The 14,417-nt window shown below is 39.0% G+C and overlaps 1 protein-coding gene across 3 annotated transcripts in view; it reads left to right on the top strand.

Moving 5' to 3' along the window:
* Positions 1-14,417, top strand: part of ENOX2 (ecto-NOX disulfide-thiol exchanger 2) — a 347,998-nt gene that overhangs the window by 310,219 nt on the left and 23,362 nt on the right. For all 3 annotated transcript variants that reach the window (XM_075538972.1, XM_075538971.1, XM_075538973.1), the window contains exon 10: positions 10,234-10,348. In XM_075538972.1, the coding sequence (XP_075395087.1) occupies positions 10,234-10,348 (115 nt within the window). The remainder of the gene's footprint in view (positions 1-10,233; positions 10,349-14,417) is intronic.

Here is a 14,417-nt window from a genome sequence, read left to right as displayed (position 1 = left end):
CTCAGATCTTGCTGCACTGGGATATTTCCCTAGAAGGAACACAATTTGCTCTTCTGAGAAAGACTGTAACTTTCCAAGAGGTAGGTGACATGTTTTTGAATTGACACTTGGTCTCTGCTTCTACCCTCTGACATTCTACAATTTTGTTAATCAACTAGAAGGAACATGACTTCCTGATGCAGAAAGTTGCATAATATTCTAATTTGTCTGCATCGAACATTATTATATCACCCTGACATAACATCTTTTTGAGGATAACTGAAACCCAGACTTGAAATACAAAGAATTCTTACAAATGAACAACTTTGCTTGCCTATGCAATAAGTTTGAATAAGACATGTCAAATCTGTCTATTGACACACTTTCTTAGAGTTCATTTTCGTCAAGACATTTTCATCAGTTTTAAGTAATACCCACCTCACATACAGAAGACACTATATTAGAACTCATGATTTATAAAAATTCTTAACCATTGCTGATGATACTGAACAGCTCATCTTTTTAAAGGGGTCTTTTATTTATTAGTATTGAAAGCTTTGCCTGATAGTGGGTCCCTTATCTTTGCTGATAGGAGGAGGCTATTTGTTAGAATATTGATTAACTGTAGCATTGGTGATTGAAAAATCCATTTGAAATATTTATATTGTTGTTAGGTGCCATCAAGTTGGTTCTGACTCATTGACCTCTGTGTACAACAGAACAAAACCTGCACTCTCCATACAATTCTTTTGTTCACGCTCCATCTTATAACCTCTGTGCCCAATCATCTCATCAAGGGCTTTCCTATTTTTCGCTGCTCCTCCACTTTACCAACATGATTTTCTTATAGGCCCCCCAAATAGAAGCCACTTCTACCAAACAGCTTTGACTCTTTGCTTCATGACTGCCCAAGTGGGGCTAACAAAAGCAAGTAATTATCAACGTGGTGCGCATCAGGTGGCCTTTGTATGATAGCAAGCTACCCCAAAATGCACAGTCCTGTTGACAGTGTGTGTGTGAGTGTGTGTGTGTGTGTGTGTGTGTGTGTGTGTGTGTGTGTGTGTGAGAGAGAGAGAGAGAGAGAGAGAGAGAGAGAGAGAGAGAGAGAGAGAGAGAGACTGTGTGACTTTCCACTGTGATTCTGGTCCTGTTCCATGTTCTTTATGCATTAATGGAGATCGGTGTTTACACCTGTTAATGCTTCCCTTCAGACTGAAGAACTTACTTCTTGTAGTCCAGATCTGTTGCTTCTCAATTCTCCCTAGTTTTATATGCCTGAGAATGCCTTTAGCTCTGTTTTATTCTTAAAGGAATTTCATCTAAATATATAATTCTAAGTAAACAGATTTCTTTTCTGCTATCAGTTTAAAGGCATTATTCTAACTTCTGGACTTCATTGTTTCTGTAAGAGATCAAAGTATTAAAATTATTATTCCCCCATATAAGAGGAGTTATCTGTTTTCTAATTACTTTCAAGGTTTTCCCTTTACTTTAGTAACTGACTGGAAGATATCTATATTTGCACCCATTCCAAAGAAGATGACCCAACAGAATGCTCCAATTAGAGAACAGTATCATTAATAGCATATGGAAGTAAAATTTTGCTGAAGATCATCTAATACTGGTTTCAGCAGTACAAGGAACTGCCAAAGGGTCAGGCTGAATTCAGAAGGCCTTGGAACAAGGTATAGCATTTCTTATGTCAAATGGACCGAGGCTGAAGCCATAAAATACAAGAAAGATGTTTACTTGCATTTTATTAATTATGCCAATATACTTAATTGTTTGATAACTATGGATAGCCTTAAGAAGAATGAGAATTCCATAGAACTTCATTGTGCTCCTGCAGAACTTGTACATGGATCAAAAGTCCGTTGTGCACACTGACATGAGCAGGGAACCAATAGAGAGGCCTGAGGGGCCAGCCCCATTAGCAACTAAGTGGACAGCACCATTCTACCTCCCCTCCCAGAAGAATTCACTTCAGAAGACAGCGCTGAAGCTATAGCTCAAGAAGAGGGACTGTCTGAATAGAGCACACAGGAACCAATGATGGGGGAAACAAAAGAGTGAAGCACATCCTGGCTCACCAAGCCCTGAGGACAATGTTCCTGCTCAAAACAGCAATGCCCAGATATGACCACAGGGCTGGCTTCACCATGGCACACAACGTTCCTTATTGACCCATAGCACCATTGGGGAAAACACTCGAGACACACGGCAGGAATTGTACCTGCCCTGAGCTCACTATGCAGAAGCCAGCCTCTTTGGGCATGCAGCAGAGCAGCCAGGGAAGCAGAGCAATGAAGTCCCCAGGGATACATGTGGAGCCAGGGCATGCCACCCCACCAGACTCGACTGGAAAGCACTTGTGAAGGACAACGAATAAACCCTGAACTATTTATGGGTTTGTGTGTGTGTTGTTGTTGTTGTAGCTATTATTTTACTTTCTATTGTTGCTTCATTGCACTCATCTTGTGATGGTACATAGCATGTCTACCTGGAAGGGACAGGCAGGATAAATAAGCCGGAAGAGAGAACAACGGGATGACAGTTCCAGTAGGCATGGAAGAAGGGAGGCAGGGGAAAGGAAGTGGGTGTTAACAAACCCAGGGACAAGGGAATAAATAACAAGTGATCCAATATCAGTGGCAAGGAGGGTGTAACAGGTCTTGCAGGGCTGGATCAAGGGCAATGTAACTGAGAGGAATTCCTAAAACCCAAATGAAGGCTGGACATGATAGTGTGACAAGAGGAAAGTAAATGAAATAAAGGAAAGAACTAGGAGGCAAAGGGCATTTATAGAGGTCTAAATATAAGCATATACAGATGTAAATATATTTATATACAAAGAGGGAAAATAGATCTATGTACATATATTTATAGGTTGTGTATTAAGAAAACAGATAGACAGTGACCCCAGCTCAAGTACTCCCTCAACACAAGAACACTTTGTTCTAACAATTTGGCAGTCTGAGATGCTCACCTTCCTGGCACGATTGCTGAAGACAATGGGTACACAAGCAAATGTGTAGAAAGCTGAATGTGCCCGACTACCAAAAGAAAAAGCTTCTGAAGTCTTAAAGACATGAAGGTAAACAAGCAGCCATCTAGGTGACAAACAACAAAACCCACATGGGAGAAGCACACCAGCCTGTGCTAAGTCGATTGCTGAGGACAAAGCAGGTGCATAAGCAAAAGTGGTGAAGAAAGCTGATGATTCCTGGCTAGCAAAATATACGGTTCCTGGGGTCTTGAAAGCATGAAGATAAGAAGGTGGCCATCTAGCTAAGAAACAACAAAGTCCACATGGAAGAAGCACACCAGCCTACCCCAACATGATTGCTGAAGACAAAGCGGGTACATAAGCAAATGTGGTGAAGAAAGCTGATGGTGCCCGGCTATCAAAAGATATAAAGTCTGGGATCCTATAGGCATGAAGATAAACAAGCAGCCATCTAACTGAGAAACAACAAAGCCCAAAGCCCACATGGAGGAAACCCACCAGCCTTTGAGATCACAAAGCATGGAAGGGATCAGGTATCAAGCATCAAAAGACCAAAAAATCATACCATTGTGAATGAGGGGGAGTGCAGGGTGGGGACACAGGATGTGGGAAACTGGACATCCCCTTGCAGAAGGGCTGCAAGGAGGAGATGAACCAGTCAGGGTGCAGTATAGCAATAATGAAACATATAATTTTCCTCTAGTTCTTGAATGCTTCCTCCCCACCACTATCATGATCCCAATTCTACCTTACAAATCTGGCTGGATCGGAGAATGTACACTGGTACAGATAGGTACTGGAAACACAGGGAATCCAGGACAGATGAACTCCTCAGGACCAGTGGTGAGAGTGGTGATACAGGTAGTGTGGAGGGAAGGTGAGAGAGAAAGGAGGAAAAGATTACAAGGGTCTACATATAACCTCTTCCCTGGGGAATGGACGGCAGAGAAGTGGGTGAAGGGAGACGTTGGATGGTATAAGATATGACAAAATAATAATAATTTTTAATGTATCAAGGGTTCATAGAGGAGGAGGGAGCAGGGAGGCATGGGGGAAATGAGGAGCTGATACCAAGGGCTCAAGTAGAAAGCAAATGTTTTGAGAATGATAATGGCTACATATGTACAAATATGCCTGACACAGTGGATGGATGGATGGACTGTGAGAAGAGTTGTATGAGCCCCCAATAAAGGGATTCATATATGAAAAAGAGGCCGTTGTGCAAATGGTACAAGGGAAAACTGTATGGTTCAAAATCATTAAAGGTGTGTGTCAGGGTTGTATCCTCTCACCATACTTTTTCAAACTATGGTGAGCAAAATATCAGTGAAGCTGATTCATAAAGAAGAATGTGGCATCAGGATTGGAGGAAGGCTTATTAACAACCTGCCATATGCAGATGAAACAACTTTGCTTGCTGAAAGTGAGGACATGCAGCACTTGCTGATGAAGATCAAGAATTGCAACCTTCAATATAGAGTATGACTCAATATAGAAGAATGACCAAGATCTGTACAACTGGACCAATAGATAATATCATGATCAATGATGAAAAAATTGAGGTTTTCAAGAATTTCATCTTACTTGGATTCACAATCAATGCTCATGGAAGCAGCGGTCAAGAGAGAAAACAAATCATTACTCGAGTAAATCTGCTCTATATGACCTTGTTAGAGTGTGGGAAAGCAGGGGTGTTACTTTGAGCACTGAGGTACACCTTACCCAACCCTCATATACTTGCAAAAGTTAGACACTGAATAAGGAAGCCAGAAGATGAATGGATGCATTTGAATGATGGTACTGGGGAATATTGAAAGTACCGTGGACTGCCAAAAGAACAAACAGACCAGTTTTGTAATATGCTCATTAAAGGCTAGTGTGGGGAGACTTTGACTAATATTCATTGGACTTGTTATCAGGAGAGACCAGTCCCTAGAGAAGGACATCATACCTGGTAGTGTAGAAGGGGGCGTTGGGGGGATTGTTAAAGAGAAAGAACCTCAAGAAGATGCATTGGCTCAGTGGCTTGAACAATGAGTTCATGAATAAAAACAAAATATGAGGATGGGGCAGCAGGGTTTTATTTTGTTGTATAAAGGTTGCTATGAGTCAGAATGAACTCGGTGGTATCTAAAAACAGTTTTGGGCTATTGCATTCTTTTTTATCCACCCCCCACCCATATATCCTGCTCGGGGTCCACAAAAGTTTACTAAGCATCTTATATCTGTAGATTAATGACTTTCAGCAAAAATGAAGACTTTTTTTTAACCATTCAAGTATCTTTAGATCTTTCTAGGTTCTAGCTGCATGTATGATAGCTAGATTTTTGATGATCCCACAAATTCTGAAGTCTTTAACTTTGTTGTTATTGCTTTTATTAATATAATGTGCTTCTCTTTGTTCTTTAGAGCTCTGGTGGTGATGTACTGAGTAATGAGGGTCTGTTAACCTCAAGATCAGCAGCTTAAAACAACCAGCTGCTCCTCCGGAGAAAGATGAGGCTTTTTACTCCCCTTAAGACTGACAGTCTGGAAAGCCAAAGGGGCAGTTCTACTTCATTTCTCAGTTGTATTGCTTCTATTTGTTTCTTTGTACTATTATCTATTTATCTTCTTGCTGAAATTTCCTTTCTTATCATTTATTATGACCCTCGTTCCTGTTAAAATCCTTGTCTGATAATTTTCATACATGGGCCATTTCAGTTTTGATCTATATTGCTTTTTATTGTGAGAATGGACCATCTCTGGTAGTTCTTTGTATGTCAAATAATTTTGGATTTTATCCTTAATATTGTCTTGTTTTATTCCTCCAAACAATTTTGACCTATTGAGTTTCATTTTAATGATTAATATTTTTCACTGGACTCAAACTTAAAGATCTGGGTTTTATGTAGATGGCAGCTCAAACTGTCTTTAAATTATTGTATTTGTAGCTCTTGCAGCTCTTACGACAATCCATACATCCATCCGCTGTGGCAAGCACATTAGTATATAGGTTGCCATCATCATTTTCAAAACATTCTCTTTCTACTTGAGCCCTTGGTATCAGCTTCTCATTTTTCCCTCCCTCCCTTCCTCATAAACCCTTGAAAATTTCTAAAAAATATTTTTCATGTCTTATGCTATAAGAGTCACCCACTTTTCTGTTGTTCATCCACCTGGGGGTGGTTATGTGTCAATAATAGTGATTGGTTCCCCCTTTTCAGCCCCCAACTTCCCACTCCCCACCTAGTATTGCCACTCTCATTATTGGTTTTGAGGGGTTTATTTGTCCTGTATTCCTTGTGCTTCGAGCTCTTATAGGTGGCAGTGTACATGCTCTGATCTAATCAGATTTATAAGGCAGATTTGAGGTCATGATCGTGGAGAGGCAAAAGCATTAAGGAACTATAGGAAAGTTGTATGTTTCATTAGTGCTATACTGCACCTTGACAGGCTCATCTCTTCCTTATAACCCTTTTGTGAGGGGATGTTCAGTTGTTTACAGATGGGCTTTGGGTTTCCACGCTGCACTCCCCCTCATTCAAATCGATATGATCTTTTATTCTGGGTCTTTTATGTCTGATACCTGATCCTATTGACAGCTAAGGATCACACAGGCTGGTGTGCTTCTTCCATGTGGGCTTAGTTGCTTCTCATCTAGATGGCCTGCTTGTTTATCTTCAAGCCTTTGAGACCTCACATGCTATATCTCTTGATAGCTGGACACCGTCAGCTTTCTTCATCGCATTTGCTTATGCATCCATTTTGTCTTCAGTCATCATTTCGGGGAAGGTGGGCATCACAGAATGTCGGGTTATTAGAATAAAGTGTTCTTGCATTGAGCAAGTACATGAGTAGAGGCCAAATATCCATCTGCTACCCTAATATTTAACATATAAATATATGTACATAGATCTCTTTCCCTGTCATTATATATAAATATATTTACATATGTGCAGGTTTGTATTTATAAATGTCCTTTGCCTACTTGTTCTTTCCTCTATTTCCTTTTATGCTCCTCTTGTCCCACCATTGTGTTTGACCGTCATTTGGCTTTCATTAATTCCTCTTGGCTACATTGCACTTGATCACGCCCCATCAGGCATCCTTCGCCCTCTCGCCATCAATGTTTGATAGTTGGTTGCTCCCTTGTCCCTGGATTTGTTGGCTTCCTCATTCCTTTCCCCCACCTCCCCCTCTCCTGTGCCACCATGGAACCATTGGTCCTGTTGTTTTCCCCTCCAGATTGTTTATCCCACCTATCTTATCAAGAAAGGCATGCAAAAACAACACACACACACACACACACACACACACAGAAAAACATAAAATAACAACAGAAAAGAAAAGCCTATAAATAGTTCCAGGCGAATCCTTTCTTTATTTACTGGTTAGTCACTACCCTTATGGACGCTCCCTCTGAGTCTCCTCAGTCAGAGGAAGTGGCATCTCAAATTTTAATTTGTCTGTGTAAGTGAATCTTCTATGTATTTTAGTCTAATATTTTCTATATATGTATGTTTTCCTTTCCTCAGTAGTAATTTAAAATCTATACCAATGGATAAATTAGTGATATTATTAGTAGAAAAACCAAGTATTCCCTGCAGTTTACCTATATTATTTATCAAGACACTGATACCAAGCATATCTATAAACTTTAGATGTATGAATGGATTTTGAGCTCACATTTTCATTGTAAAGCCTTCTTTAAGAATAAATAGTTCTTAAGTGGAGAGCAAATGCTTTGAAAATGATTAGGGCAAAGAATGTATGGATGTGCTTTATACAATTGATGTATGTATATGTATGAATTGTGATAAGAGTTTTATGAGCCCCTAATAAAATGTAAAAAAAAAGAATAAATAGTTCTAATAATTTGCCCTTGCTCAATACTGGCCTCATGAAGAGATCATTGAAGATATGGGCACTATAGAGAATACAGTGAAGAAACAGATGTTGCCCAGCTATCAAAAAGAATAGCGGCTGGGGACCAAACCAGACAGTATGATCCAAGGGTTGTAAATGATAAAATTCAAGACTGGAGGAGGGACTTGTAAATTTCTCAGTATTGTCATTTCTGAGCACTCAGTGTTCAAAAGGCTACAGATGACAGTGAAAACCCAAAGTCCATTTGCAGAGTTCCCATGAGAATTAAGCCTCCAAAGAACTCTTTTGGGTCACAGATCAGATATGTGAATAGTTTTGTCCTCAGACACAGTGCATTGGAAATTGGATTAATGCAGACAGCTGCTTAAAATTTAACGTCTTGCCATTTTTCCCTGTGACTAATTGTTCTGATATTTATATTATATTAAAATTTTTTACATGTTTACTAGATTGTTATTTTTAACAATTTCAGTGATGTACAATTTACATACATATTGTACATTTCAATAGTTCCTCACCACAATCAATTCCAGGACATTCCTTTTCTTTGTACTTGTTAGCTCTGTGTCCCCTGCTAGCCTCCCCTGCCATGTCCCCTTAAATTTATTGAGCTATTTGTTGTCTCTATAGTTTTCATTTATAGAAAAATCACACAAAATAATACAAATTACAAATAAATGACTCAACAACAATTATGCAATGAAACAAATAAAAGCCTCCATTGCAAACAAAGCAGAATACATTAAAAATGAGTACTTATACATTGGTTCACAATATACAATGAACAAGTGACCTAGCTACAATTATAGTAATCCACCCTTGTTTTGCAACAAGGTCTGTAGTCAGAGAAGATTCACCTGAGGCTTATCCAGAGTTGGGTATCCTACAAATGGGTTTGGGGCTTTCGCTGAAATCTTTAACCTTCTGAAAACTGGATTTTCAGACTTTAAGCTCTTACACCATTCCATCCTACAATTCTTGGATTACACATGCTGGCGGGCTACTTCCGTGTGGAGTTATGTCTTCCTTAGATGGCAGCTTGTTTTAAGGCAACCTTTAAGACCCCAGATTTTTTTCTGATAGCTGGGCACCATCTGCTTTCTTCGCCACACTTTGCTGCAGCTCTCGTATCTTCAGTGGTCACATCATAGGGGTAATTAAACAGGGTCATGTCATAAGAACAAATAGTTCTTAGATTAGTGCCACAATTAAGTGCTTTTCTTTTGTTTGTATTTTTGGGGGGTATGGTATAATTTTATTTATTTTTATGAAATTGAAGATAGGAGAATCTATAAACACAGTAACTAGATCCTTCGAGTTATCATGAGAACTTGGTGGTGGGAAAACAATGGGGAGCTAATGACAATGGATACAAGAATGTAGAACATGATAAAAAATTGATTGTATTGATGATTGTACAACTCTTTTGAATATATTTAACCAATTAATTTGCATCAAACACAAAGTATATGTGAATAAAATGGTTACAAAGAGTCTCAATATTGTTCTTTCAGCCTTTGCTATACTGCACAGAATCTGCCTTGTTTTGCATGCAGGGTTTAGGAGTCATGCACAAATTTGGATAGATGTTATGTCCAAAACTTGGAGCCGTTCTTCTTTGACACTCTTTCTCCCCCCAACCCCCCACCACTTCACTTTCCAATACCTATGGTTGCCGTGAGTTTCTCCTCCAGTTTGTTAGGCCACAAAGACTGGGTTTTTAATTATACTTTTATCCCCACTATGAACTGCTGACTCTGGAAGCTCGCCTTTTGCTAGTCACTTCTTCCAGTTGTCAGTAGCTCTTCTGAATATGCCTATTTTTTTAATCATCCTCCAATGTCATCAAGTAGCTAACTATTTTGTTTTTGTTTTATCCAGATTTTAAAGATGCTTTCCATTGGAGACTTGGTCTAATAGGAACCTATGTCTGATAACTTATATTTCTTTTAACTTGTAAGCCTGAGGAAAACTGGCTAAGAGCAATTTGTGAGTACAGGTGTAAGAGGAAAAGGAAGGGAATGGGAAGCTGCAGTGTCAGACATAGGAACGTGAAAATGGCAGAGTCCAGACATCCATGTGAGTAAGATGTGAGGGCTACTTCCTAGCTTAAAGTACTTCCTAATATGGAAGAGAGATACAAGAGTCATAGACTTCCAGAGTCCTGGTTATGGAGAGAAGGCTTTTAATTAGGACGCAGTAAACTACAGAGTCTGTTTTTCCTTTGCCATATGAGTGCAAGTATGCCAAAGACGGAGTACTCTGAGGTTTTGTGATATGCCACCGCCCCCAAATCTGCTTTACCTTATCCTTAAGCATGTTTATATCCTCAACATTTTGAAGGCTTTTCATCTCAAAAGTATATCCTTTAACCATAGGAAATTCGCAACATTCACAATGATGAACTAATGGGAATCAGGCGAGAAGAAGAAATGGAAATGTCTGATGATGAAATAGAGGAAACAACAGAAACAAAAGAAACTGAGGAATCAGGTACAAATAAGTTTGCTTTGTTTTATTTAGGTAACATACAGTAATAGAAAGGGTATTTAAAATATTTACTATCCAGGCACCTTCCATCAGACGGCACACCAGCTGAAAACAATGGGTAAGGCCATACAAGTACACATTGGCTGAATAGCAGCCATGGGGTTACAAGATTTTCCATTATCTTCACCTTTTCCCATCTTTCAGTTCAGCACTTGCATTGCTAGCCAGCAGTTTAAAGCCACCATGTGCAGAAAGATGAGGCTTTTTCCCCCTGTTAAGATTTACAGAGTGAGAAATCAGCCAGGGCAGCTATCCTCTGTACTATGGGATCGCCATGAGTTCCAAGAAGCAGTTAAGGGATATTATTTATTTATTTTTGGTTTATTAATAATATTCTGTGGGAGAAACCATTGGAAAACATATTCATAAATAGTCAACCTTTGAGAGAAAATAATTAGATCCCTAGTTCACTTAATACCTAACATCCATATTAATTATAAATGGATTTAAGATAGAAATGCATGAAAGAATACATATACATAAAAACGAATGTATAAGGGTCCTTTGCTCAATTGATGTATGTACAGACTGTGATAAGAGCCTTATGAGCCCCAATAAAACGATTTTAAAAAAAACTAACCTCATTGCCATGGAGATGATTCAAATTCTTAGTGACCTTATGGGACAGAGTATAATTGTTCCCTAGCATTTCTGAGGCTGTAAATCTTTATCAGAGCAGACACCTTCATCTTTTTCCAACAGAGAGTCTAGTGGGTTTGAATTGCTGACCTTGTGGTTAGCAGCCCACACATAACTGACCATGCCACCAGAGTTCCTACATATACATATCATGAAAGAAAATATGGAAACTATATTGAGGTTGGTTATGTAATTTGGAGACAAAAGTCATCAATGTTAGAAATCCTAAATGAAAATTATGGTAAATTTGCATAAAATTTAACATTTCTGAACAAATAGAAATATAAAAGATAATCAATAAACAAAGGGGAAATAACTGTAACATATCAGTCTGTCTGTCTGCTTTTTTCTGTTGTGGGTACTTGAGAATATTCTGGGAATCAAATGGAAGTTCACAATAGTTGTATAGATAAAGGTTTTTAGGACTTCACTGTCAAGGAGAAGTCACAGTATGGGTTCCTGGTAGCACCCATATGGCAAATCTATGGAGCAATGAGACACCACCCAAACCCTTCAGTTTTGTAATAAAGTATCTTCAGGGGAATTGCCTCAGGAAGAAGAAAATATAAACTAAAAGAGCAATTCTTTCAGCTAAGCCATTCCAGCCATTCTGGTTAGTGGTGATGTTCTGTGCCATTGGATCGATTACAACTCACAGCCACCCTATATGACGGAGTCAAACACCTCCCTGGGCTTTCTAGGCTGTCATCTTTCAGGGAGCAGATCGCCAGGCCTTTTCCCCTGTAGTCAGGCTTAGGCGTCTGGAAGATACAGTGGAAAAATAACTGAACTGAAAGTCAGAGTGCCATAATGCTATTGACTGCACTGGCATTGCCTTCCTCCCTACTGCATCACATCCTTCTTTGCCAGAATGACCTTATAAAATCTAAGGTACTGTGTATACTTGAGTATAAGCCAAGTTTTTTCAGCACTTTTTTAATGCAGTCTTTGTGGTAAATTTAGTTGCCTCAGCTGATATTCAGGTTGGCTTACACTCAAGTGTATACGGTGTATATAACGGGGTGGTTCAATGCGTTCATTCATTCAATAACTGTTTTTGAATGCCAAGCACTGTGGTAGACATTGAGCATACAATAGTAGAATGCCCCTGCCCTTAAGAAACTCAGTATCTTGTGAAGCTCCTACCATAGTGCCTAGTACATACTCAATAAATGTGGAGAGAGAGTGAGAGAGGGAGAATATAGTTCAAATCTGAATCTCCAGGCTCCTGTACTTAGATATTCAATGTGGTGGTTCTATAACCATTTTAGTGACTGTGCACTCTTCACCTCATTAATAGAAACTCTTAAAGAATGCAAACCTTAAAGTCAGATTTTTTAGAAGACATTCTACAGCTGTTACATCTGAGTTTCTATCACTTGTGTCATATATTAGATCCCTAAACATCTATATTTAATAAGCCCTTTGCCATCACTGGATAGTTTGCATTTCCAGAACATTAATTACAGCAAATAAATGCTATCTATCTAGAGAAAAAATAAATATGAGTTCAATAATAATGGAGCTATTCAAATTATTGATTTGCTTAACCAGGATGATTTATAACTGAATAAGCTTTGACTAGGGCGTTGTCTCCATTGCAGTATCTGCAGTATGTCTAGAGTGTTTATCCGGTGTTATGAAACAAATGCAACTATAGTTTGAGCATGCACTTGATAAATTACTGAGTTTGTGGAGTTATTGGTGGGGAGGAGAGGAATATATTGGAGATTCATATTGAATGCATGTAGAGGAGATTAAAGTACTCAACTGCTAACCTAAAGTGTGGTGGTTCAAATCCACCAGTCATTCTCTGAGAGACAATATGAGAGTCAGCTTGCATAAAAATGTACAGCTTTGGAAACATATGGGCATTTCTACTTTGTCCTATACAGTTTCTATGAGCGAGAATCGACTCAACAGCAATGGGGTTTAGTGTAATTGCATTTTGCTTTTGTATCTTGTTCGAGTTAAAAGTTGTATTGGCTACAGCACGGAATCTTATTTGTTTAGAGACTGGAAACTCCCTGACATATTATATAGCTAGTTTCTTTCCTGTTCCACATGCCAGGATGCTGCTTTGTCAAATAAAGCTATCCACAATAGACCTAATGGAGCTTACCAAACAGCTTTTCTCCCACAAGGTTTCCATTAATTTTAATTCAAGGACTTCTGTGCATTTTTCTTCCCCTCGATCGTATCTAATTTTGTTACCTTGCTGCTGTAGTACTCAAGTACAGAAATCCTGCTCAGTGTGAGCCAGTGAGTGGGTCCTCAGTTTTTTTCTAAATCAGCTGCATGTTTTAGCTATCACTTGGCTCCAATTAAAAACTTAGGAAACTAGATCTCAGATTTGCTGTTTCTTCTCTCCATGGGGCCCAATCTTACATTCCAGGAGCCCATAGCTTGTTTCTGACCAGATTTGACGTCCCAGAGGAATTAGGAGTCAAAATCAACTCTAGCGGTCTCAGGTGCTTTCCTTGGCTTACCACAAATTACTATATATCAATAGACTCTAAACTAGCGCGCCCATATTTGCGATGCAGGAACTTGAACTACTGCTTTCATGGAAGAAGAGACCGCTGTCCTAAAAAAAAAAAAGCGTTGAAGAGGGAGAATCGCATCAAAGCAAATAATGTTATCATGGCATTATTTCATTATATTGTTAGCCATGATGGAGAGTACATATACCCAGTAAACATAAGAACATTCAGTATTTATCTTCTGCCGTCTTCATTTAGACTAGGGTTCTCATATTTGATATACATGACAATCACTTGGGACACTTTTAAAATTTCAGAATTATGGGCTCTAGGTTCTGATTCAGTAGATCTATAGTGAAGTTGCATTTTTTCAGGCACCCTAAATACCTTCAATTACTTAGACGATGGTGGTCCATAGAGCATGATTATATGAGATAGATAGATAGATAGATAGATAGATAGATAGATAGATAGATAGATATGTATGTGTGGTTCTTATTAAGTGCCATAAAATTGGTTCAGCTCATAGCAACATATACATTAGAATGAAGCACTGCCAGGTCCTGTGCCATCCTCGTAATTGTTACTATGTTTTTGAGCCCATTGTTGCAGCCACTGAGTCAATCAATCTCATGTAGGGTCTTCCTCTTTTTCACTGCCCTACTTATTCAATCAATATGTGTTCTTTCCAAGAACTTGTCTCTCTTGACAACATGTCCAAAGTGCATGTCTCATCATCCTTGCCTTTAAGGATCCTTCTGACTCTAATTGTTCCCAGACCTATTGGTTTGTTCTTTTGGCATTCCATGGTGCCTTCAATATTCCTCTCCAGGACCATGACTCAAAGGCACCCAGTTTTCTTTGATCATCCTCATTCAATGTCCAACTTT

The sequence above is a fragment of the Tenrec ecaudatus genome, chromosome X (assembly GCF_050624435.1).
Source record: "Tenrec ecaudatus isolate mTenEca1 chromosome X, mTenEca1.hap1, whole genome shotgun sequence".
NCBI lineage: Eukaryota > Metazoa > Chordata > Mammalia > Afrosoricida > Tenrecidae > Tenrec > Tenrec ecaudatus.
The sequence above is the reverse complement of the archived record's forward strand: the minus strand, read 5'-3'. Positions and strand labels throughout refer to the sequence as shown.